This window comes from Galeopterus variegatus, unplaced genomic scaffold (genome assembly GCF_000696425.1).
Source record: "Galeopterus variegatus unplaced genomic scaffold, G_variegatus-3.0.2 Scaffold474, whole genome shotgun sequence".
NCBI classification, from domain to species: Eukaryota; Metazoa; Chordata; class Mammalia; order Dermoptera; family Cynocephalidae; genus Galeopterus; species Galeopterus variegatus.
Window position 1 is genome coordinate 563,864 of NW_007726585.1, and position 25,455 is coordinate 589,318.

The 25,455-nt window shown below is 36.9% G+C and overlaps 1 protein-coding gene across 2 annotated transcripts in view; it reads right to left on the bottom strand.

The window, feature by feature from the left end:
* Positions 1–22,904, bottom strand: part of SMC3 (structural maintenance of chromosomes 3) — a 34,104-nt gene extending 11,200 nt beyond the window's left edge. Inside the window, exons 1-17 of one of the 2 annotated variants that reach the window (XM_008569192.1) lie at positions 22,769–22,904; positions 21,678–21,753; positions 19,595–19,633; positions 17,988–18,055; positions 16,609–16,680; positions 15,983–16,062; positions 15,643–15,721; positions 13,315–13,432; positions 12,136–12,311; positions 11,526–11,606; positions 11,121–11,285; positions 10,697–10,818; positions 9,067–9,280; positions 2,153–2,256; positions 1,884–1,983; positions 1,204–1,364; positions 692–833 (exon numbers count right to left, since the gene is read on the bottom strand). In XM_008569192.1, coding sequence (XP_008567414.1) covers positions 692–833; positions 1,204–1,364; positions 1,884–1,983; positions 2,153–2,256; positions 9,067–9,280; positions 10,697–10,818; positions 11,121–11,285; positions 11,526–11,606; positions 12,136–12,311; positions 13,315–13,432; positions 15,643–15,721; positions 15,983–16,062; positions 16,609–16,680; positions 17,988–18,055; positions 19,595–19,633; positions 21,678–21,753; positions 22,769–22,783 — 1,812 coding nt within the window. In that variant the 5' untranslated portion in view covers positions 22,784–22,904. Of the gene's footprint in view, positions 1–691; positions 834–1,203; positions 1,365–1,883; positions 1,984–2,152; positions 2,257–9,066; positions 9,281–10,696; positions 10,819–11,120; positions 11,286–11,525; positions 11,607–12,135; positions 12,312–13,314; positions 13,433–15,642; positions 15,722–15,982; positions 16,063–16,608; positions 16,681–17,987; positions 18,056–19,594; positions 19,634–20,632; positions 20,654–21,677; positions 21,754–22,768 lie in introns of those variants that run through there. The other variant, XM_008569193.1, reaches the window with a different exon arrangement.
* Positions 22,905–25,455: the final 2,551 nt, after the last annotated feature.

Consider the following 25,455-nt stretch of genomic DNA (forward strand, 5'->3'; position numbering starts at 1 on the left):
ATTTTTCCTCTCGAAAACTTCAAAGATAATTTATAGATCTGAAAGCAAAAAAACCTTGATCCTTTAGTGGCTTATAAGATTCTCAATGTTCCACTTAAATTGATCATTCTCATAGGGTTTCAGCTTTAACCTTAAAGGATGGTAAAAACCATTGCAATTTAGCATCAACATTTTGAAATCATATACCTCAAAGCAATTACATTTTTTAAAGAATGGTGTCTAAAGAATATTTTTAATCCATTTAGAGTATTTTAGCTAGTAACAAAAGCAACACTATGCCTCCAAAGTCTATCATATTGATAGCCATTTTTCATTATGTTTATAAACTATTTTAAAAGTACATCCAGAAAATTTAAAAATATTCACTTAAAATGAGAGTTCCTCAGGGAATTCTTCTCCAACTCCCTAATCTTAATTTTGTCACCCCCAGACATACTCTTAAAGTATCCTGTACTTATGCATTTTAATACTTCACACATTAGCAATGACTTGTTTCATGTCATGGCTGTGACATCCACCTCCCTCTCCAATACCACCCAGGCACTATGCTCTGTGGAAAGAAAGTCATGTTTATCTCACAGACCAGTGAATCCCAATGTACAGTGCCTGGGCACTAGCATGTGTTAAACAGACTATATGGTAAAAAGTAACTTAATGAAAAAGAGATATACTTTAGCACACATTGACTCACATTGGTTTCAGGATAGGCAGTATCCCTGACATCTAACTTATTAAGAGGCAGAAAAGTGACCTCTCCAGGAAGATTCATTTTATTAAACTCCATTAAAATCTTCGTGCTGACTTCATCTGAATCAACAATGTGATAAAATAACCTACATATAAACAGAATAAGACACATCTTTATTGTTAGACTTTAAAGTGCTATAAACATTTAAGCATTAAATAATTCATTTTTCTATGCAATACAATTTGTATGCAAAAAAAAAAAAAAAAAAAAAAAAAGGCTATTTAGAAAATTCCAATGGGGGGAGAGAAAAAGAGAGCCCAAAAAGGAGAAAGCTGTAGCTTTTATAATTAGGAACAAATACTTAGCATCTGCTTCTTTAATCAGAAAGTTAAATAAGGAACCAAGGACACAAAAAGACAAGACATATTGTACTAAAACTACAAAAAGATGTTTCTTGTGTTATTCTTATTTCCTCTTTCCTGTAAGAACCCTAAATATGAAGCAAAAAAATTCACCTATTTCCAGCAGTGACCTCCACACACGTGTAGAAAGCTGGCTCACATTCAAAGTTATTCATCACAATGCCATGATAGCCATTTTGAACATGCTGGTTTATTCCTTTTCGACGAAAGTGGTCTAGCACTTTGTTTATGCTATCTATTCCATTTAGAATGGCCTGTAAATTGTTACGTGACAAACATTAAAATAATGTCGCCAATGGCACCCCTGCTGATAAAAAAATAAGCCAATTCCTCCATACATTTAAAAATATACCAAAGACTAAATTAAACATCTCCTTCCCAACAAACACATCATCTCCATGAAATATACCAACTACATGTAACACCTATGTTATGGGTTCTGTTCTACGTCACTACCATTAAAAATGAGACTTCACCTAAAAATCAAAATTGCTGGGCTGCCTGGTTAACTCAGTTGGTTAGAGGGCAGCCTTGTAACACCAAGATCACAAGTTTAGATCCCCATACCAGCCGACCACCAAAAAAAAAAAAAATCGAAAGTGCTTAGTAAGGCTGCTTACTATCATTTCATAGATATGAGATTTGGAAATTCTATTCTCCTATATAATCCCCAGAACCAGTGACCTACAGCTTCTTAGCAAATAAATTCTTATGTAATAATGAGTGACTCAATGACTTACTGTAAACAGAGACAATGAAAAGAACCTGCCCACCTTTCCCGTTGCCGCTCTAAGAAGTTGCTGCTTCTTTTCAAGATCTTCTCTTTTAGCAGCAAGTGCCTGCTGTTCTGCATTCTCCTCTCTCCATAAGTAACTAATGAATAAAAATTAGACTGCTTTTAATTTTAAACACATAAGAAGATTGGGTACAGTTTAGAATAAAATACTGAAATCAAACTGAACAGTTAATTTATAACTTAAAGACCATGTAAAAGCCAGTAACTAGCATAACTACTTTAAGGCATATTTTAGTCAATACTAACTTTCTTTCACTTTGTAATTCATCTTTCTTATTTTTTACTTCATAATATTTTCTGTCCAGTTCTTCTACTCGAGCTTTGACTTCATTAAGATCCTGATCCAGTTTCTATGGGAATAAAAATAATTCAAATTCAAAATTCAATGTCATCAAATTACTCCATAGTGACAGAAGGCAGATCAGTGTTGCAAAAGAATGGGGTGGGGTAGGCAAAAGGTGAGGGATGTATTACCAAGGGGTATAGGAAACATTTCTGGGTGATACACGTTCATTATCTTAATTGTTGTGGTGGTTTTACAAGTGTAAATATGTCAAAACTCAAAAAATGACACACTTTAAATATGTACAACTTATTGTATGTCAATTACATCTCAATGAAGCTGCTGAAAAATCCAATCTCAATTTTTAAAAGTTGTCTTTAGGCAAAAGAGCGCATCACCAGGAAACACAAACCATAAAATGAATTACTCTAGAAAATATTGCTAAACTGAAATTAACTTGTCCATTAGTGATCTACACCTTATTACTTCTATAATATACACTCCAGAATTTTAAAAGAAAAAATACGTTCATTCATTCTCAAAATACTAGAGTATACTTATCATACTGCCCCCTCTACACGTATACATTACAACACAAAAGATATTTTTGACTATTTTACAATCAAGAACAATGAGCTAGAAAACATTTAATAGGTAGAAGCTATAAGAAAGTAAGGTGCTATTTTCTTAAGGATAGTTAATGAATTACATTCGTTAATTTAGTAAATTATATTGAGTTTAAAAAAATCCCTTATTCTCTTTGGCTAAAGTTTAAGGACACTGAGATCCATCCATTTAGTAAATAGTTACCAAAAGCCCACTATGTACCAGACACTGTTCTAAGAGCTGGGGAATCAAGGACCAAAAAACCCCAAAAATCCTTGAAGAGCAATAAAATAAACAAGATAAATCTAAAGATCAACCATCCTTTTGGGGGCTGGCGGGGGGACACTTCGAATTGTGCATAATGAGGTAACACTTTCATTTGTTTGTAACTAGTTATTAGCAAACATCAAAATAACTACAAATACTCCCACAGAGTACTAAAAAGTATTAGTCCTCAGTAGTAACATGACATAAGCAAAAATACTATATAATACTCTTTTTTATCTTCTGTCAACTCACTCAGGCAATGTGAACCAATTATCTTATGCTTACCATCTTCTGTTCAATCAGAACCATTGCCAAAGGATGGGTGGTAGAATAAGGGCAGGGGTGGGGGTGAGTCAAGCCAGACAACTTAACTACTTATGAAGATTTCTAATGTCAATAAAATTAAATGGAATGAGAGATTAAAATAATCTAAAGAGTCTGAAATACATACAAGAAAAATTACATATAAAATTTAGAGATCCGGTCAAGATGGCAGAATAGACAGTCACCAGTGTCACTCTCTTCCACAAATTAACCAATTTACAACTATTAAAAAGCAACAACAGCCAAGCTGGGACTGCTAGAGATCAGGGGAAAAGGAGGAGAGACATACGGAGTGAATGAAGGTGGGAGAAGTCACAATGAAAGAAAGAACGAACCACCCCAACCATTTCGAGTCCCGGCTGCTTCAAGGCTGGAGCTGGTGAGCGCATGGATCAGGAACTGGCAAAAGCCACAGCTGTGCCCTTTGGATGAAGTTGCTTGGAGGTGGCAGGTGAGAAGAGGGCCTTGGTGGCCCCCCAGACCAGCAAAGCTCTGTAGACCCACAAAGGAATGAGGAGCCGTAACAATTGAAAAAAAGGAGCCACTCAGAGGCCAGTGAGTCACCGCAAGGTACCTGCATGCAGCTCGCCCCATGGGAAGTGTTTGTAGTTCAGGTGGTGGGGAAGTGCAGAAGGTGGAGAACACTGGGGCACAGCATGGACAGCTGATCTGCCCTCCAATCAGTGTAAAACCACTCAGTGGAGACTGGTCAGGAATACAGAACTGCAGGGGGTGCAGTTTGCTGGAAAGACTCAGGCCCAGACCAGAGTTTCTATACAACCCAGGTGTACTGGATCTCACGAGAGCCCGAAGTACCTATAAAGTCAACAATTAAAACCTGAGCTGCACGAAAAGCCTTCCCCAGGGAATCAGCAGCAAAGCAACAATTTAGCTCAACCACAGAGCTCAAGTGCTGGTTCCCACAAGAAGTTCCCCCATTTTAGAAGTAAGCAAAGGACAACAAATTAGTTTCAGTGCAGAGTTTAAATGGCAGGAACAGCAAATGATCCAACACAGAACTGGAAGAAAAAACAAAATACCCACAGACCAGAGACAAAGTCTGATATTAACTAGTAAAGGTCTCACATCACCAAAGAACACCTATAAAATCTAGAAGGACCAGAATTCCCCCAGGCTACCAAGCCAGAGAGAAGGGCTGGGAGCCTCAGCCACACCACACAATACCCACAACCAGCCCAGAAACAACCACTAAACCTCAGCAGGTGGCACCCTGGGCTCTCCCAAGCCCGGGCAGTGGGGGCCAAAGTCCTCAGCCATGCCCTACCCACCCCCGGCAACCAGCCCTGCGAGACCACCAAGCCGCCGCAGGAAGCACCTTGGGCTCTCTGGAGCTGGGGTGGTGGGGGACTAAGGGCCTCGGCCATGCCTCCCCCACACCCACAACCAGCCCAGCAACAATGACCGAGCCGCCACCAAGAAGCACCCCAGGCTCCTGAGCTAGGGCAGTGGGGGAGTGAGGGCTTCAGCCACAGCCCCGACATCTGCACCCAGCCCAGCAATGACCAAGACACCTCAGGAATGAAGGTCTCCCCTGCAGGAATGAAGGGGGGTGCCACAGGCCTCAACCCCACCCTTCCTCCTTCCTCCTCCCACCCTATTTCCTTCCCCCTGACCCTCTCCCCTTGCCCAACAGCTCCACATCATAAAATATAAAAAAAAAATATTAATGAACTCAAAAAAAATCTAATTATGTATATAAATCTATCATGATTTCTACCCTTGCATCAGATGAAATAGAATCAAAATATTTTGCTCAAATTTTTGTTAACTGATTCATAAAATCTTGGATGATCAGAATGACTCATAACCCTTTCATTCTGCACATGAAAAATTTAGGGACTCAATGGTATCTGAAACTATCATAAAAGGTAAACAAATTCCCTTTGTAAAATTAAACTTTTCAGCAGCAATGACTTAATTAGTACCCAGGACATCTGATTATACGCTAGAAGAGTGTAGACCTTTGAAGAGTCTGCTTTTTAAATTGTTTCATCTTTTATAGGTCTAAACAATTGAAAGACTATTGTGTTAGTAACTAGCATTAAAGCATACAGCATTTCTAAAATCCCACGTTCTTTTAAGTATATGTGAAAATTAAAGTTCCCTTTCTTTTTTTTTTTTTTGGTCTCTTTTTTTGTGTCCGGCAACGGATCGCAACCCTCGGTGTTTCTCCTACACCTCGCTCAGCCAGTGAGCGGGAACCGGTCTGTATGTGGGATCCGAACCCTCAGCAGAAGCGCCGCCACACTCCCAAGTGGCGCACTGTAGCGGTGCGCCACCAGGCCGGCCCTAAAGTTCCCTTTCTGAGACCACCATATGATACTCAGAACCAGTAATAAAGTAAGCTATCTATATTAAGTCTTGAAATCATGTGTTTTGCAGACTTATGCACTGCAGCCTAAAAAAAAAAGAGAAAGAAATATTATAGTTTACATCAGAATCTAAGAGTTTCTTTCCCTTCTCCATAACAGATGCTGGGGTCAAGATATACTAATTTAACATCAGTTAGAAAAGTCTAAACTTAGTTAGATAAGAATGTGGCATTTGTATTACATAAATGAAATAAAGCATAACAAAACATAACAAAAAGAGACATTCCATTTTTCACACTGCAGATGTTAAAAATACACTGTGGAATAATTAATTTAGGAGTATACAAAAAAGCAAAAGGTTATTTTATATAATATAATCAGCACTGTAAAATCATCTCTATCCAGAATAAAGGACAGGCTTCATCGTCATAAATGGTCATTTGATAACCAAAGGTGTGGATGAAATATCCAAAAATAATGAATTTCAAGCTTGAGAAAGAATAAATAAAGATTCTCACCAGAAAATCTTGTTTTATCACCACACTTTCCCAAAAAGATTATCCGCTAAAGCTGGTGGTTTCATGAACTCAAGACAAAACTCATTTTCTTTATTTGAAGAAATGACATGTAAGGGCTGACCGGTTAGTTCAGTTGGTTATAATGCAGTGTTATAACAACACCAAGAACACCAAGGACAAGTGTTTTGATCCCCATACTGGCCAGCCACAAAAAAGAAAAGAACGTGTAGCTCACAGTTGGAACTACACAAACCAATTTGCACATAACTGACTAGCTAGATTAACCCTTGTTTTCCACTCCCTGCACAAAATATCCTGACTAAGACCCACAACATACTGGACTTTCAAGACCAATAGCCTACTGTCTATTACTTCTGGTCACTTCACCTACCAGTTGAGTTTATGCTTACAGAGTTAATTGTGTTTGCTCCCATTATGTTTTTGTTTTGGCTATGTAATTATATTAAATACTAAGTACAGGGCCAGCCCATGGCTCACTTGGGAGAGTGTGGTGCTGATAATATCTAGGCCGCGGGTTCAGATCCCTATATAGGGATGGCCGGTTAGCTCACTTGGGAGAGCGTGGTGCTGACAACACCCAGTCAAGGGTTAAGATCCCCTTACCGGTCATCTTTAAAAAAAAAAAAAAAAGTACTATGTAGACTGAGAATACAAGTACAAAGAAGAGTTGTTTCTTTAAAAACTTGATTGAGATTTTGGACATGCTGAAAGATGACTCACTAAAACCCGAATTAAATGGGCAAATCAACTATAAAAGATTAGGGAGAAATAATTATACACAATAAATACATATAAGCATATATAAATATATGTGTACTTTATAATAAAATAATTTAAAATGTCAAGTCACAAAAAGTCAAGGAGAGAATGAGGAACTGGTTCAGATTAAAGCAAATAAAAGAAACATGACAACTAAATATAACATATAATCCTAGATCAAATCCTGGATCCTCGTCTCATCCAACTTTAAGGAGAAATGTATTTATTTACATGTGTGGTCATATAAGAAAATTTTCTGTGAACTCCAATCACTACTCATACTCAAAAAAAAAACATCTTGGGGGCTGGCCGCTTAGCTCAGTTTGTTACAGCACAGCTTTACAACACCAAGGTCACAGGTTCAGATCCCTATACTGGCCAGCCATCAAAAAAAAAAAAAACCCTTGAGCTTTACATCAAAAGGTTGGTACATGAATATATATTTATCTGTTTAAAATAAAATACTTAAGGGGCCGGCCCGGTGGCGCACTGGATAGTGCACCGCTTGGGAAGCGCGGCAGCGCTCCCGTCCGAGGGTTCGGATCCCACATACAGACCGGCTCCCGCTCACTGGCTGAGCGAGGCGCGGGAGCAACGCCGAGGCTTGCGATCCCGTTGCCGGTCCCCGGTCCGGTACGGGGGCAACACTGAGGGTTGCGATCCGTTGCCGGACACGGAAAAAAGACAAAAAAAAAAACAAACAAACAAACAAAATAAAATACTTAAGGTATGTGTGTGTGTATACACATATACATATATATATATTTTAAGGATTTTATGCTTTTAGTGGCTTTTTTTTTTTTTTTGATAAGCCAACCAACTGGTATAGATCTCATGGGGTAACAGGATTCCTTTTGTGTATGTAAATATATACCCCCTCACCCTGCATCTGTCGTACACACTCCCCTTCTCATCAATTCCATCACCTTCTGCTCACCTATACATAGCTATGCGTATCATTTAAGAAAGCATTTTCCGCCATTTCTCGTTTCAAAAAATATGAGATCTTTCTTACTCTGGAAGTGATGACTTTATCTTCTACTTCAATTTTTCAGGAAATGTTGGCTAACCATGCATAATAAATGTTTAATGCATTTAGAAAATGCTTATAAAAATCACTATTTTAACAAAAAATATATCCTGCAATAAGTTATTAAATTGACAGGTAAGGGCCGGCCCATGGCTCACTTGGGAAAGTGTGGTGCTGATAACACCAAGGCCACAGGCTCGGATCCCTATATAGGGATGGCCGGTTAGCTCACTTGGGAGAGCGTGGTGCTGACAACACTAAGTCAAGGGTTAAGATCCCCTTACTGGTCATCGTTTTAAAAAATAATAATAATAAAATAAATTGACAAGTAATTATGCTAGAATACAAAAAAATGGAAAATTAAATAAGTTACTATAAAGTTGTTTTAGGCTTGTATAATATGTCAAAAATTAAGGGTATATCAGGTACACACACTAATTTATAAAAATAAACTTTAAAACAATCTCCATGAATACTCATTAACATGGACAAAATATTCTTCGAAAAAGAGAACTATATTTGTATGAGGATTCTTCAAAAAGTTCATGGAAAGATTCATAGTACCTTTTAATTCTATTTTTCCACAATTCTACTTAATTCTATTTAACCTCATATATTACATTGTGCTGGCCTTTTCTAAATAAGTACTTGTCTTGTATATTTTAAGAGTAGCAATGTAAACTTGTTTAAAAATAAAATGTAAAGCAGGGCTGGCCCAGTGGCGCACTGCTACAGTGCGCCGCTTGGGAGTGTGGTGGCGCTCCCGCCGAGGGTTCGGATCCCACATACAGACCGGCCGCTCACTGGCTGAGCGAGGTGCGGGCGCAACACCGAGGGTTGCGATCCCGTTGCCGGTCCCGGTCCGGTACGGGCGCGACACTGAGGGTTGTGATCCGTTGCCGGTCACGAAAAAAGACAAAAAGGAAAAAAAAATAAATAAATAAAATGTAAAGTAGATAAAACTGTATATGTTTATCTCTTCTGAAAGATTTTCACAAAGCAGGTATAAAAGTTCTTACATTATACTGCTCCAGATTTTTCTCTTTATTTGCCTCAGTGTCTTCCAAATCCTTATGTATAGCAGCAATCTGTCTTTTCTTGTCATTAATAGCCTGATCTAAAGACTTGAGTTCCTTTTTAATCCACTTATCTCTTTCTTCTTTTGATGTAAACTGGCTTCCACGACCCTGCTTTGCATAAAGATCTGTTCTTTCCTGGGTAGCTTGAGCCAATCTACATATGAGAAGAGAATGGGTGGAAAAGGAGAACAGGAAATAAACTTAATTGCAGTCAATAATGTCAAATGTACATAGAAATAATAAGCCACTTAAAAAAATTATACAAAGAAAGAATTAAGTGTAAAAAGCAACCACTATACAGTAGAGCTTTCTGGATTAGCTAGTTTTATAGAATATTAAACTTCAAAATCACAAATAGCCCATACCCTATTTCAGGCAGACCCTGTATTCACTCCAGGTCTGGGTTAGGCAGTAAATGTAGGCAGTTCTAGCGCCTCTTCTCAGGAACTTTAAAAAATGCTCCAACTATATTTAACTACATAAACATTTTCAACTCCTTACATATAGACATTCAAAGGTTAAAAGGCAAGAGAAAGATGAGAGAAAACATTTGTAACAAATAGAATATTAATATCCAGATTGCATAAAATGGTAAGAAAAAATATCTCAGGAAAAAAATGGGTAAAGGATATAAACAGGTGCTAAATATAAGTGGCATAAAAACATAACATATTAAATCACATGAAATCAACAAACAATGGCAAGTCCAATCTACAGGTACTAAAATGTCTAGATGTTAAAGCACTGAGTGAAAAAAGCTACAGAATGAAAAATACAATATGATGCCATTTGGGTAAAAAAACCCAAAAACATGATGCATGTTTTAAAAAGCCCAACCCTTAACTATGTTATCTCAGGCAACTCAACCTCCCAGAACCTCAAGTTTGTCAAATCTCAAGTGGGGATAGGACTGGCCAGTTAGCTCAGTTGGTTAGAGCATGGTATTATAATACCAATGTCAAGGGTTCAGATCCCCATACCAGCCAGCTGCCAAAAAATAAAATAACATGGGGATAATGTCAATCTCCTAGGACTTTTGAGTAGAAATAACGTAGGCAATATATGTATGGTAATGCTTGGCCCATGGTAGTTGTTTAACATTGACTATTATTATTTCTAAGCGGCCATTTAACTTTTGCCCTTAATTACCGTGCTAGTACAGTTGGCCCTCCATATCTGGGGTTCTCCATCTGTAGATTCAACTAACTGTAGATAGAAGATATTCAGGGGAAAAAAAATGGTTGCACCTGTACTGAACATGTACAAACTTTTGTCTTGTCAATGTTCCCAAAACAGTACAGTATAACAATTTACACAGCATTTACATTGTATTAGGTATTATAAACCTAGGTATCATTAAAGTATATGGAAGATATGTGTAAGTTACAGACAAATACTACACCATTTTATATAAGGGACTTGAGTATCTGTGGATTTTGGTATCCACAGGGATCCTAGAACTAATCACGCATGGATACCAAGGGATGACTGTACCTTCTTAAACCATAACTATGTAGGTTCTATAAAGGAACAATATAGAAAGTTAAAGTGTTGGTAAAAGTTCCCAGACCTAGCAATTCCTCGCTCTTCTTTTTCTTTTACACTGTTGAATTTAGGTTCTGTTTCTGCAAGTTCTTTCTGCTTTTCTTCTATTTTTTCAAGCAGCTTCTGCCTCTCTTTTAATAAACGTTTCTGTAAATAAAGCATTAGGTAAGTAAAAATGTAATCTGCTTAAAATTTTTTGCTTAATTTATAAATCTAGCATAAAATATTTTCTCATAAAAAAACTCATGAGAAAACTGATCCTGCAGAATAAAATTAATTTTTTAAAATGTAAAACACAGAAGCTAGTACTAAGTTGCTACTTTAGTGCAAATTATATTAATGTGGCAAAGCTTTTACAGAAAAATGCAAGCAGGCACCCTGTGACAGAGGACTGCTGCAGTTCCTACTCACCTCAACATTTATGTTTTGTTATTAGCATTTTAACTCACCCTTTGTTCACTATTGCCTGCCAACTCATCTTGTAAATCCTTGGCTTTGAGCTCCAACTTAGTCCTCTGTTTAATTTGTTCTTGTCTTTCAGCACTGAGCTGTTCTTTTTCTTCTTTCATAGCTGAAATTTTTGTTTTCAGTTCTCTAACCTGGCGCTCAATATCCTATTCAAAAAGTATTGAAGAGAAAATGAATTAAGTCAGGCAATTAGATAAACAACAGCAGAATTGAGACACCATTAATTTTGTCCCTTCTTTTTCTTTCACTTACACTTTCAGTACTACTCTGTCTTTCCAATAATCAATGTGACTCCCCCTTGTGGTTACCTTATCATAATTCTGGTACAAAAGGGCTTACTATGGTCAAAAAATATAAACTAACCTGAACTTTGTTTATAATCTTACCTCCATTTTATCTCTTGCATCCTGCTGGGCATCTCTCAATTGTCTGGATTTTTCTCCACTAGTCTCTCGCTTAGCAGAAAGCTGGGGGGAAAAAAAAGGCTACCATTTCTAACTCGTTTTATGTTTGTTTAATATTTAATAATACCTAATAAAATCTTTTTATGTCTGCTAAAATAACCTAAAAGTAACCATTCACTTAAAAGACATTTACAAATAAATTTTTTAAAGTTTTATTTAAATAGAAAATTCAAGAATTACCAAAAACAAATTTTTGTACAAATTGTCAGCGATACTAATTATAAAATTCATTCTTAAAAGCCAAGGGGGAAAAAAATCCACAAAGCTAAAGGCAATTCTCTTCTCATCTGGTCTGCCTGACACCATCATCTGATTATACTTCAGATACAACCATAGCAAGAACCACATGGGTCTAGGCATTTTCCAGTAAACGTCAAGTAAAAAAATCTGCTGACTAATGAATTCATGGAGGGGTTTTTTAATTTTTAAGTTTCTAATTAAAATCACTGAAAAGTGTGAATACAGGATGAGTTTAACATATTCATAAAAATAAAATTAATCTGATTTTAAGTGTCAAAGGTAAATATTTTACCTCATCAAGTTTAGCACGAGTTTCGTTAAGTTCCTGATTGTAAATGGTATATTCCAGGGCTCGTCTCATTTTATCCCATTTCTGATACTGAGCTAGTTCTTCCTTTTCTTCCTCTAAAGTATGTAATCTCTCTTCAATGTATTTTAACAACTCATTGATTTTTTCTCGTTTGCCCTCTTAAAAAAAAAAACATGGGGAGAGGGGGGAGGAGTTGAATAAAATGTTTATGATTATAACATCATTTCTAAAACATACCACAAATTAAATTTACTCTTAAGAACTACAGCATTATTTCTTTGATATTAAATAGTAATCAAATGTAAGATACTAAAATGGCAATTAAGATGCTTTATTAAGAAAAGCATCAAAGAACAAATTTACACATGGTGACAATGATTCTTATATTACATGTGGTAAGGATCTCAGTTTAAGCTTTCTTTGTAAAAGTCAGTGTGCCTTCCCACAACGTTAAAAAACAAAACAAAACAAAATACCCCACAAAACTACTAGCATCATTGGTTTTACCAATTCTCAGTTTTTATTAATAGCATAATCTATAGCTGCCATATATTGGAATACTACTATATTACCATCATAGTGCTACTCTGATCCTCTACTCACCACCACAATCTACAAAACATGACTTTATAGATGGGGAAACTTTAGTCCAAAGATCAAGACTAAAGTCATAATGTCAGTTACTTGTTAGTCAGATTTTACACCCAGGACTATCTAACTCTAAGCCATGATATGACATAGCACTTGAAAAGCAGAGAAGGGTTTCCACAATTAATGTACCAATGAAGATTCTAAGTTCAAAGTTTTACATTTAATTGTACCTGAACGACTTAAACCTAGTGCTAACATATACTACAGTATTTTTTTGAGGAATGCACCCACATTTTTTGTCCTCACTAACAATGATGGAGAAGCTAGAGGCAAAAGTAGGTCACCTACAAAGTCCCTATTATCTAACAGTAGCACCTCTTTATTCAAAAAGATGAACTATTAGAAATCTCAAACCCTAAACTGCCTCAAACTAATTTTCTCTCCATTTAGTACATAGGCAAATTATCATAAAATATATTCCTGAGAAGAGACATAACTTTTTAACTGTTCTAATACAATGACAAAGTAATTTGCAACAAAAAGAAATAAGCAGAATTACATTTATTTTACCTGTTTCTTTCATTAAGGAGATGCTTTCTTCTTTTCGTTCATCATATACTCTAGTACCAGCTACTTCTCTTAATAGCTTTAGCCTCTGAGAATCTGGTGCTGTTGCCATCTGGTTGATCTAAAAATTTTAGAAAAATAATCATCACAGAGCTATAGACTGCTCTTTAAGAACAAGAACTCTACCTTGAAAGGATTTTTAATATATATATTCACATGCTAAGTTTTAATTATAATTTGGCTAATCATAATTAGCAATTTGTATAGTACACACACCCACGTATTTATATCTGCTTTACTTAAATGAAATTTACCAAATAAAATCCAAATAGAAGTGATACATTCATAGGTCTCCTTAATGAATAAGACTAACTTACAAATGAAGGAGTATCCCACACCATCATTTTTTCTTAGTCAATATGATAACGATAAAGATAAGCTCCATTCTCAAAGAACGAAGTATTTTTACAAGGGGACATCATATTAACCACACATTTTTTAAAAGCTACAATAATATTAAAAGCATAATAAAAATGGTATGCTTTAAACATAAAGAGTGGTACAACCTAAGTGCTAAGCAACTTTAATAAGCATCACTAAAAGTCAAAAATGTTACTACTGCACCAAAAAATTTAAGTGATAGTTACTCTATCACTTTTACATTTAAAAAACCCCAGCTCTGGGCTGGCCCGGTGGCGCAGTGGAGAGTGCGCCGCTTGGGAGCGCAGCGGCGCTCCCGCCGAGGGTTCGGATCCCATGTGGAGACCGGTTCCCGCTCACTGGCTGAGCATGGTGCGGGCGCAACACCGAGGGTTGCGATCCCATTGCTGGTCCCCGGTACGGGCGCGACACCGAGGGTTGCGATCCCGTTACCGGTCAGTAAAAAAGACAAAAGGAAAAAAAAAAAAAAACAAACCCCAGCTCTGAACTAAAAAAAAATGGTTTATCAAAAACATATACATCATGGGCTGGCCAGTTAGCTCAATTGGTTAGAGCATGGTGCTGACAACACCAAGGTCCAGAGTTCGATCCCTGTACTGACCAGCTGCAAAACACAAACACACACAAACAAAACACACACACACGCTCCCCCAAAGAATCATCCTTTAGATCCTCATCATTGGGGGCCCCAATTAAACATGTTTATTCATTCAATTTACTTACTTAAAAATTATCAAATGCCTACAACATATGTGTTACTTTGCTGGACACTAGGAAAATAGCAAAGAATAAAGCAGAAAAGGTCCTGCCCTCTTGGAGCTTAGTGTGGAAAAATAGGAAGTAAGCATATCATAAGAGTATAATTTAAGTGTTACGAAGAAAAATAAAACAGATGAAGGAAATAAAGCATATAAGGTTGGGGAGAAGGCAATGTTTTTAGATGAGGTATTCATGAATGGCTTATCTGATATAACATACGGACAGAACTGAAATGACATAAAAGGGCCTATGTTGAGTTGGGGCGGGGAGGAAGACTAAAATAATTGCTCTTTCAAATCAGCCTATCATCCTCCTTTTAAAAAAAATTTCTCTCCCATAAAGAGTAAACACAGTCTTTTCAAAAACTTTCCTTCCAGTACCATATTTCCCAAAACTGAAACTCCACACTCTTCCTAATCACTTCTGAATGCTAACTTTCCAACCTATATCTAAAAAAGCCTCCAGTATGAAATAAGAAGTGGACATTTTTCAAGAATTTTCCCCTAGTCCAAAATAATACTACATGAAATGATTAGGACATTGCACTCTAAGCTCTGAGAAAAAGAAATTATCTTAGATATAGTTGAAATTTTATGAGGAGGCAGCAGAACAATCAGCTAACGTTTAAAGCTTAACTGCTAAAAATTACAAAAAATATAATCTCTATAAGGGAAAATAATATGTAGCATTATAGTAATTTCTGGTTATGTAAGCTTTTCAGTATATTAATTCTATGATAAACTGAGTAATATAAAATATTAACTTTAGAAAGTAATTTTTTCACATGTAATTTTTATAGAATTTCTACAGTAGTCTTAAATATGATCACTAACTTCCACAAGCCAATAATATCTTCCAGTACAGAAAGTAATTCAAGTTACTAAGAAAACATGACCCATTTGCACAATCTGCTGTAATACTTCTATCCCAATATGCAATGATTTAGTACTTTCTGAGCATGTAAAAGATAACATTAACTTCAGCAAAAAATAAATCAATGAAAACAAAAGACAGTAAGGTCGATTTTCATTCCAAATTAACTACTAGAACAAACCAAAATCATCATTCAAGTGAAGAATATACTCAGAAAACAAATTCAATAAAAAGAAAGATATACTTTTTTTTTTTTACCTTTCCTTGTTTAACAATATAATAAGGATTGCTTCGAGAAAAACCAGCACTTTCAAGAAGGTTCATCACATCATTTTTCCTGTTGATAAACACTGAAATTATTTTTTCAGATAAATAATTTTAAAGTACCAAACAATCAGCAAAAGTGTGAGTACACTAGTTCCTGGGTTAACTCACATTAGAGAGTAGAGAGCAGTCATTAAACCATTTGTTGTACCAGCCTCAGAGAAACTTCTGATTCTTATGTTTATGCTTTAAATACTGATTTGTTGAATATGAGGCTAGTAAAAAAACTTTTACCGTTTTTAAAGAAATTGTACATGTAAATAAAAATGCTTACGTGACCATCTTCTTGTCTAAGAAATACTGATCCTTTTTGGCACCAATAACTCTTCGAAGCGAAACTTCTTCTTTATCAATCTAAAGAAAAAATGTAAAAGCCCAAAGTTAATTTAACAGTAAAACAGAAAACTTCTTAGTTAAATAAGGTCATTTAAAATCCTTGACCATAACTATTTATTTTAAAATTTCAATTATCTCACTAAAGACAATGCTACACTCAATACTCATGACAAAGACATTTTTCCACAACAGCTTGCACACATTCATTTGTTGCTTATCAGAATGTTCACTATAATTTAGGGCCGGCCAGTGGCTCACTCGGGAGAGTGTGGTGCTGATAACTCCAAGGCCATGGGTTCGATCCCATATAGGGATGGCTGGTTAGCTCAATGGGTGAGCATGGTGCTGACAACACCAGATCCACTTACCAGTCATCTTTAAAAAAAAAAAGAATGTTCACTATAATTTAAAGACCAAATCTGCACATAAACTATAATTATTTTCAGCATAAGCTAAATTATAAAAGCTTAAATAGAAGTATAAATGTTTTAAGGTATGAAAAATATTAGCTAAACCAACAAAATTCTCAACATTATTACTAAAAAGAAAAAAAAAGTTACTTACTGGTAACCGGTTATCTGAATTATCAAAAATAATCTCCACAAAAGCAGAAATAACACGAGGACCAGTACCCTCCTAAAACATGAGAAAAATGGGGAAATATGCCATTTAAGTGGTATTTTCATATTGTCTAAACATTTCTTAAAGTCTAGTGCATAGTAAGAAGCCTGATTGAAAGGAGAAAATTTTCTTCCAGACCAGTATGTATCTCTCTTGCCAAAAGAGCAGAAACATTGGACAGGATAACAAACTTCTCAACCAAAGAGCTCTTGATTCTGAATAAAAAATAAGAACTGTGCAAGAGATGTCAAAGTTAGACATACTTAGGTTTTATTCTGCAGACCCCTTTATTAGACCACAAGACCTCACAGCCACCTAATTCTACCTATTTGCTAATATCTAATACACCTTGAGGCTTTTTTCATATTCTTATCTTAATGCTGAAAAGAAACCCTAGAAATCATGTGCTAATTACTGAAAATCTGTTTTTTTAAACATTTGAGATATTCTATATAGTTTTAAATCTGTTATGAAAATACACACCTTTGACATATCACCAACCTATGACACAACAACTAGGTACCAAGCCTAGATACCTAGTTATTAGGAAACTGTTATTAGGTAGTGGTTCAATACAATGAAGAATAATACCTAAAGAGGCTATTAATTCTTTTAATACCAATATGAGAAACCTAAAACATTTTTCTACAAAGAATCAGTCCTGATTACTGGGCTACAAATTAGAACTGAAGAAGAAAGGAAAAAAGATAATAATTAAGCAAAAAGATACAAGTGTGAGAGAGACTGTTAAGATATACCAGAAAAAAGATAAAATATATCATTTTATGATAGCCTTTTGTAATTTTTTATCCTAAAATTACTTTAGTTAATTATTCAAAATTAATGAAAAACTCTAACTTGCATTACTATAAATACACTGTACTGTTTTTCATATTGGAAAATGATGTTACTATCTAAGTACAAATATGGTAAAAATAACAACAGATAACTTGTATGTTGTTTAGTGTGCAATGATTATTTCTCTATGCCCCCAATTAACCTCTGGTTCTGCGTCTTTAAGTTCCTAATCCCCAATCTCAAACTTTCTCTGTAGCAAACTTACTTTAAACCTGACCAGATCACATCCTTACAGAAATTTATACAAAAGACATACCCATCTATAGGCAAATCTTCCAATTTTCTTCTAAACGTACTGTAAAATTTAGGTCTTTATCCAGCATTAATATAGTAGGCTAAATTTCATAGCAGAATAGCACACTTAAGAGATACCCTGTGTCATGTTCACAAAGGATCTGAAGCTTGAACAAATGTATTTTTTGAAATATATAATATCAATAATGTCTTAAAGCAGTTTCACTCACATGCAACAAAGCCAATCGCTGTTCTGGACGAAGATGACTAAACTCATCACTAAGGACAAACTGAATTGCTAGAAATACAAAAAGACAACTATTAGTATAGTCTAAAAAAGGATTTATGACTTATCCCTTAATAGAATAGCGTGTCAAGTAATAATGCAGATAGAGTTACCTGTTTCATACAGACAAAAGGAATGCAGAAAATCTGCCTACATACCAGGACTAATTTGGTAGGAAATAATATAAGAAAAATATTAAGAAGTTTTCACTAAAACATTTCAGGCAAGAAAATAAAAAGAAAACACTGAGGTACAAGAAAAAAGACATACAGAATCTACCTACTGATCAAAATAAAGTATTGCACTGACGGCTCAGTGGTAGAATTCTTGCCTCCCAAAATACAATATACACTGACTGGTTAGGTTAATACTATATTTGCTTTTTACTCTACCAGACATAAATGATATAAATTAAAATTTTTAACAAAATAGAATGTATTCTGACAATATGCTTAATTGGATACTTTGTCAAAAGAAATTAAGTTAAGGAAATACAGGAAAATGTTTCAGATTCCCAATTTCTACTGCACTGCTTATACTGACCTTATCTTCTGTAAGGAGCAACTCCTGCTTCCATATAGAGTACCTAACAGTACCACCTTGCCCAAGATATGAAACACTCAGCTATCCTGGTCCCAGTCCACCCAAAAGAGACCTTTGATATTCTGTGTGAGAGAGACAGACAGAAAGCTCATTCATGAGCACAATGATCTGCGTGCTGGGGGTGCAGACTGGTTATAATCAAGAGAGAGGGGAAAGGATAGATTCAAACTGCCCTCACCAGCACCCTGCTCCCCAGAGATTCTGAAATATATACTTTCACTCTAGTCCACTCTCTCACCACCACCAAATTACAATCACTATAGGGTATACAGAGTATAGAGTACCCTTCAGATTTGTGTACACAGAAGGGACAAAAGCTTTGCTCTTACTAAATCAGTCTTCTAAATCCCCATTTTCCTCAAGCACTGCCCAACTAAGGAGTTCAAATTTTTCAACCTACTCCTTATCAGCCTAATTCTGTTAAAATGTTTTTTCCTTCCTCCCCAAAGGAGTTAACAGAAACATTATTATACTTAAATGCATTTTATCTTTAGACAGAATTTTCAAAGCTCTATTTACTATCTTCAAACTGGCAATAGTCTTTGTAAAGTCTTAAGTTTTTTATATCCCTCCATCCTTTACTGCATTTATATATTTTTTTATTTATGCATTTATAACGTTTCTATACTACATTCAAGTTTAAAAAGCACTTTCATATGTATTATCTCATTTGATTCTCACAACCCATCTAAGGTAGATAGAGCAAACATCTCCATTTTTAAAGTGAAAATAATTTGAGAGCAAGTGTTTTGTCCAGTCTCACATAGCTGATTAGTCACTGGATATAGAGTAGAACTCAGATCCTTACGCTCTACACTGAACTGCAACCCTATATAAAGTATTTCTTGAGTTTCATGCAGACATAATCTCTGATATTCAATGACTTTAATAAACTACATTAAGATACCTAGGTCTTGAAATGTTTAGAACTCAAAAAGCAATACCTACCATAAAAAAAGTTACTTTTTCCGGATCCATTTCTGCCAACTATAAAATTTTTAAAAGTATGTTATTTTATATAAAAACCAATAAAATTAAAACTGTTCACTAAAAGTACTCAAAATTTTTAAATCCAATTTTCTAATATAACATCTTAATATCTGAAATCAAATACAACAGAAAAGTGAACAAAAAGAAACCAATAAACAAAACAGCTTTAATCACCAAATAAGTGCAATTCTTATATAGACTTCAGATAGTCTTTTCAAAAAGATATTTCATTGTTGATATTTATGCTGTTTCCCAATAGTTCAAAATTAATAGAAATAACAAAATATACTACCTGACTTTCATAATTTATAACCATTAAAATGGATATACAATTCTACTGTAATTGTATACACTATTTTTAACAATTTAAAGATTCACATATCGCTAACATTCTAAAATACTTAATCATTTAAAATTGCCCAAACTGTTCTCATGTTAAACTGTTTCTGATCAACCCTATATATCATGTATAGTCTCACAGAACCACAAAAGTATAAACAATTTAAGGCACTTTTTACTATCCAAACTCAGATATAAGCAATTCTACACATAAAAGGATATGAAAAGCTTTTGATTTAATGAGTTTGTTCAGTGAAATTTTGGGATTAAGAGCCATGAATAACTATGCCAATCTCTCACAATCTTGACCAAAAAACATCCTGAGCAAATTAGCCTTAAGTTATCACCTTTAATGCAAAGTAAATCCTGAAGAGATCATTTGTGTTATGCCAGAAAGTAAGAAAGTGCATTTTAAAAAAAGGAGTATAACAGACAAAGGAGCCAACTTGAAGGGGGCTAAATCTAGGGCAACGTGAGCACCAAAAAAAATCAAATGAATTATGAATTATTGGTGAGGGGAATAATCCATGAGTCCATACCAATAATAAAAAGATAAATAAACAGGTAAGCATTTATTATTTTATACAAAATAAAAAGGGTCTTCTAGGAACATTAGCATTCAGTTTCACCTTTACTGATTTTCTATATGAATCTTACCCTGTGCTATGAACCGGACTGTGTCCTCCTGAAATTCACATGTTGACACCCTAAATCCCAATGTGATAGTATTTGGAGACGGGGGCTACTGAGAGGTAATCAGGGTTAGATGAGATATCCTGATCATGGACTTCTAGCTTCCAGAACTGTGAGAAAATAAATCACTGTTGTTTAAGCCCTCAGTCTATGGTATTTTGTTATGACTTGCCCCAGCCAACTAATATTCCCTGTAATGAAGACACTGTAGAGAAGAACTGTATCAACAGCACAGTCTTTTTCTGGTGTCTACAAGGCCTTGTTTCATCTATCCTTTAAAAATTCAGCAGAATGTCAGAAAACATTTTTGTTAGCCATATCAACAAAATAAACATTATAATCTGAAGAATCTCTCACGACTAAACATTGTTAATGGCAATCACCATTAGCCCTTTATCGCTGCACTTGCATATGCTTTCTCATTTAATCCTCCCAACAGCCTTAAGAGACAGGTATCTTCTCTCCAATTTACAAATTAGAAAACTGAAGCTTCTCAAAGAAAAAGAATACGTGCCAGAACTGGGATTTGAACCCCATTCTATTATGCTCCAAAATTTATGTTCTTCCAACCAAGGTACATGGTATATCCTTAGACACTGACAAGAAAAAAAAATCTGAGAAAAATCTAATTTGTGAATAAAGAATGACCATCTTTGAAGCAAGGCAATGGTGGGCATTTGAACTAGAACAGGATCTATGAAGAACAGCATCGCTAAAACATTAAATTTAGTGTCATTCACTATAAACTTAAACCTATTAAGTTACACTCTTGACACACATAAGGCCACCCAAATAAAAATCAGTAACTTAATATTGTCTTGTACAAATATTTTAAGTTCATAAAATAAGCAATTCATCAGTACAATAAAATATATAGAAGTTATTTCATTGAGGAAAATATACATAAACTTACTTAATATTCAAGGACAATTCCTTAAGCCTATATACAGACAGAATTTATAGATCTGTATAGATTATAAATATGATCTAGTAAACCAGGAACACTTACCAATAACATTATGTTTGGAACTGAAGGGATCTACAATTGTTTGATCTCTGTAACTTCGAAAACCCTGGATAATCACCTGATAAAAAATAAGATTATTTTTGAGAGCACACACAAAAGGAAAGAACTTCTAAATTAACATTTTTCTTTTGCATTTCTTTCCTTTCTTGTTTACAGCATTTAATGCCTGATGGAAAACTTTCAGTTTCATATAAAAAAAAAAAACTCATTTTGAAAAGTGATTAAAAATCTGCTAAAAACAGTCCTTTTTTCAGTAACTTTTGCTACTGCAAATTTTTTCCCCCTAGGAGTTACAGTTAGTAACCTGTTATGGGACTTTCAAAATCAAGAACACCGCATACATTAACCGGAACACTAAGCACTGCAATCCTATAGTAAAAGGACATCAAGCAAGCAGACTGGCCTCAGCTTTCCTGATTCCGAGACCCGGGAGCTCTCCTTTCAGTAAGACAAACCCGCCAAAAAGTCACAACGTTTCAAGAAAGTGAGTTCTTAGAGTCCGACGTATCCAATAGAAAAATGTTTCCAAAACTGTGAATGGGCTCATCTTTATAGTGGACTCTTGCGCGGGAAGACTATATAGAGAAGTAAACAACTGAATGAAAAGGCGATACACCTCCTGCAAGAAGAAGGAGCCCCTTTACTTCTCCGGTAATCCCGGGAGAGGAAAGGCCCCCGGTTGCAGCTGACAACCCAGCCTGAGCTCCGAGAGGCACCCCCGGGCAGGGGAGGCCGCCTTCCCATACATCTCACGCAAGGGCCCGCCCGCTGCCGCCCCCATTCAGCTCTCGGCCGCCCGGGAAGGCCCGGCCCCTCCAAACCTCTCGGAGGTCCTGCCTCCCTCAGACAAGCACTCCGCGGGGAGACCCGCGCCACAGAAGGGCGCCCCAATTCTCGGCGGTCCCCGCAGCCCGGGCGCTCGCAGAGCAGGGGTCTCGCCCTTCCCCAACCCGTCCCCGCGAGCCTTGGTCCGGGCAGGCAGAGGTGAGGCCTCGGGGAGCGCCGCGACACCCCCGCCTCAAAAAGCGGTCCTCACCTGCCCGTGAGGGGTGACAGGGACGCGCAGGCCTCACCTGTTTTATGTACATGGTCCTGCGCCCCTAGCCGGAGAGAAGCCCTCTCCCCGGAGCACCCACAGCGCGGCCCCAGGACCAGGTGAGGTGTCCACGAGACGCCTCCCCCAAAGCGCGGCTCTTTCCCCTCCACCCAAACAAAATGGCGGCGCCCGTGGAGGCGGAGTCCGCGCCTTGGAGGCAACCACTCTCGCAGCCCTCGCAGAGTGTAGGGGGAGTCAGCTTCAGGCCTGCTCTTTTTTTCTTTTTTTTAGCAAAACCAGCCTTCTGCGGGGTCCTTAAATGGATTTTATTTGACTCTGAAAGTTTTTAGTTGACCCTCTTCTTATACTTAGTAGGAAGCTTCATTCGGAGAAGGCTTGACCGTGAGGTTGGCCATACTCCCTCCGAACGCAGAGCCAATGGTCACGTCCACACGGGGGGAAAGGTTCGGCGCCAAAGCCAAGCGTGAGAGTCTGAGAGCCAGTAGCCGAGCTGGCCGGCAGCCACGTGGTCAGAGGCTGTTTTAAAAAAGCGGACCCTGTGCGGACCACCCTGTCCTCGAACCCACGGAACTCTGGTATGGTTCGAATTAGGTGTTTAGAACCCCTGCTCCTCCATATTTTGTCTCTCCCTAGCAACATTTACAATCTTTGAACGCCCCCCACTGGGTCCGAACCGCCCACCGCTGGACATCTCCGAAGGGACTTGTCGACGCTCGAAAATTTGTTTTAATAGAGTGATAATTAATACCCCGGGAGCTGTCACTGTTCCGCCATGTGCTATAAATCTAGGCAGATCTGTACAATTGCAACAAAAAGGTATGCAGATGAGGTTAAAAGCTACTTTTTCTTTTTTAACAGCCTGAAGCGTTTTAAGTTCTAGTAGCAACCCTAGGTATACCTGGTCCGTATCAGTCTTGGTAGAAAAACATTTGTTTAGAAACTGGATCCTGGGCCGCTCTAAAATTACCTTATGGGAAGAGAACAAAATAACTACCCAAGTCGGTTCTCGCTGCCCGCCCATCGCCCTAGTCATTTCTAGATTGAACTATTTTTAGTAGACTCCTAATTCCGGTTTCTGTTAGGGTATGTTATCTCCCTTGGAGTCCTTTGTCTGAAACCTCAATCAAATCCTATCCAGACTTTGGCTTAAAGAAAACTCTTTAACATTTCATTTGGGGATTAGCATCTATATCCTATCAATTTGTGGGATTTTAGGCATATTATTAATACTTAAAGGTTTTTTTTGTTTTGTTTTGTTTTGTTTTTTTAAAGATGACCGATAAGGGGATCTTAACCCTTGACTGGGTGTTGTCAGCACCACGCTCAGCCAGTGAGCGAACCGGCCATCCCTATATGGGATCCGAACCCGGGGCCTTGGTGTTATCAGCACTGCACTCTCCCGAGTGAGCCACGGGCCGGCCCAATACTTAAAGTTTTAAGTCTCCAATTAATAGCCTATAAAATGAGGATGATAAAAGCACTTAATATTTAAAATTAAAAACAGGATATATAAGATAATCCTATTTACCTACGATTATGTACATACATGTATGTGAAAGGATGGTCATGAAAACTTTTGTGATGGTTTTCACAGTAATTGAACTTTTACTTTCTTTCTTAGCTTTTTCCACATTAAATGAATCATAAACAATTAGCATATGTAATTTATATAGGCACTGACAAAAATAATAATTTATATAGGAAGGAAAACTAAAGATCAGTGAAAACCTAAAAAAAGGAGATTTTGAGAATTTACTGCGATTGTCTTATTTATACTTATGAGTTTGTCTGTCTGCTAGAATATGTGAGGGGTCTTCAAAAATTCAAGGAAAGATTCATATTATCTTTTAATTCTATTTTTCCATGAACTTTTTGAAGTACCCTCATAAATCCAAGAGAGAAGGGACTTAATTTTGTTCTTGCTGTTTCCTTAGTAACTAGTTTACAGATAGTACTCAATAAATACTTACGAGTGAAAAATGGACGGAAGCAAGTATTTACCACAGTCCCTGGCTCATATGTGCTAGCTATTGGTATTAAAAGGCTCCCCATGGCTCCATCCCACCAACCTTCCATTCCCCTTGGGCGGATCATTCTGTTCTGGGAAGCATGTAGGGGTAGAACACATTGAACTTCTTTAGCAGGGATGACTAGTGATCAAACCTATGAACTATATGTGGGCAAAATAACATTCCCAAATGAAATTGCCACCATAAAGCAGAAGACCAATCACACAATGCTTACTTGCTCATAGCCGAGCCAACTAGAACTGCTGCAGCCCTTTTACATCAAAACATCCTATTAACAACACATAGCATCACCTCCATCAATGTTTTTACTTCTCTCCCAATCCCACCTCAGGTTGATTCAACATGATCCTCAGACACACTGGCGGTGAGGGCAGGGGGAGAGGCACTAATAAAAAGTCTCCTTAAGAACAGAATCTCGTGGGCCGGCCTGGTGGCGCACTGGATAAGTGCGCCGCTTGGGAAGCACGGCAGCGCTCCCGCCCGAGGGTTTGGATCCCACATACAGACCGGTTCCCGCTCACTGGCTGAGCGAGGCGCGGGAGCAACGCCGAGGGTTGCGATCCCGTTGCCGGTCCCTGGTCCGGTACGGGGGCAACACTGAGGGTTGCGATCCGTTGCCGGGCACGGAAAAAAGACAAAAGACAAAAAAAAAAAAAAAAAAAAAAAAAAAAAA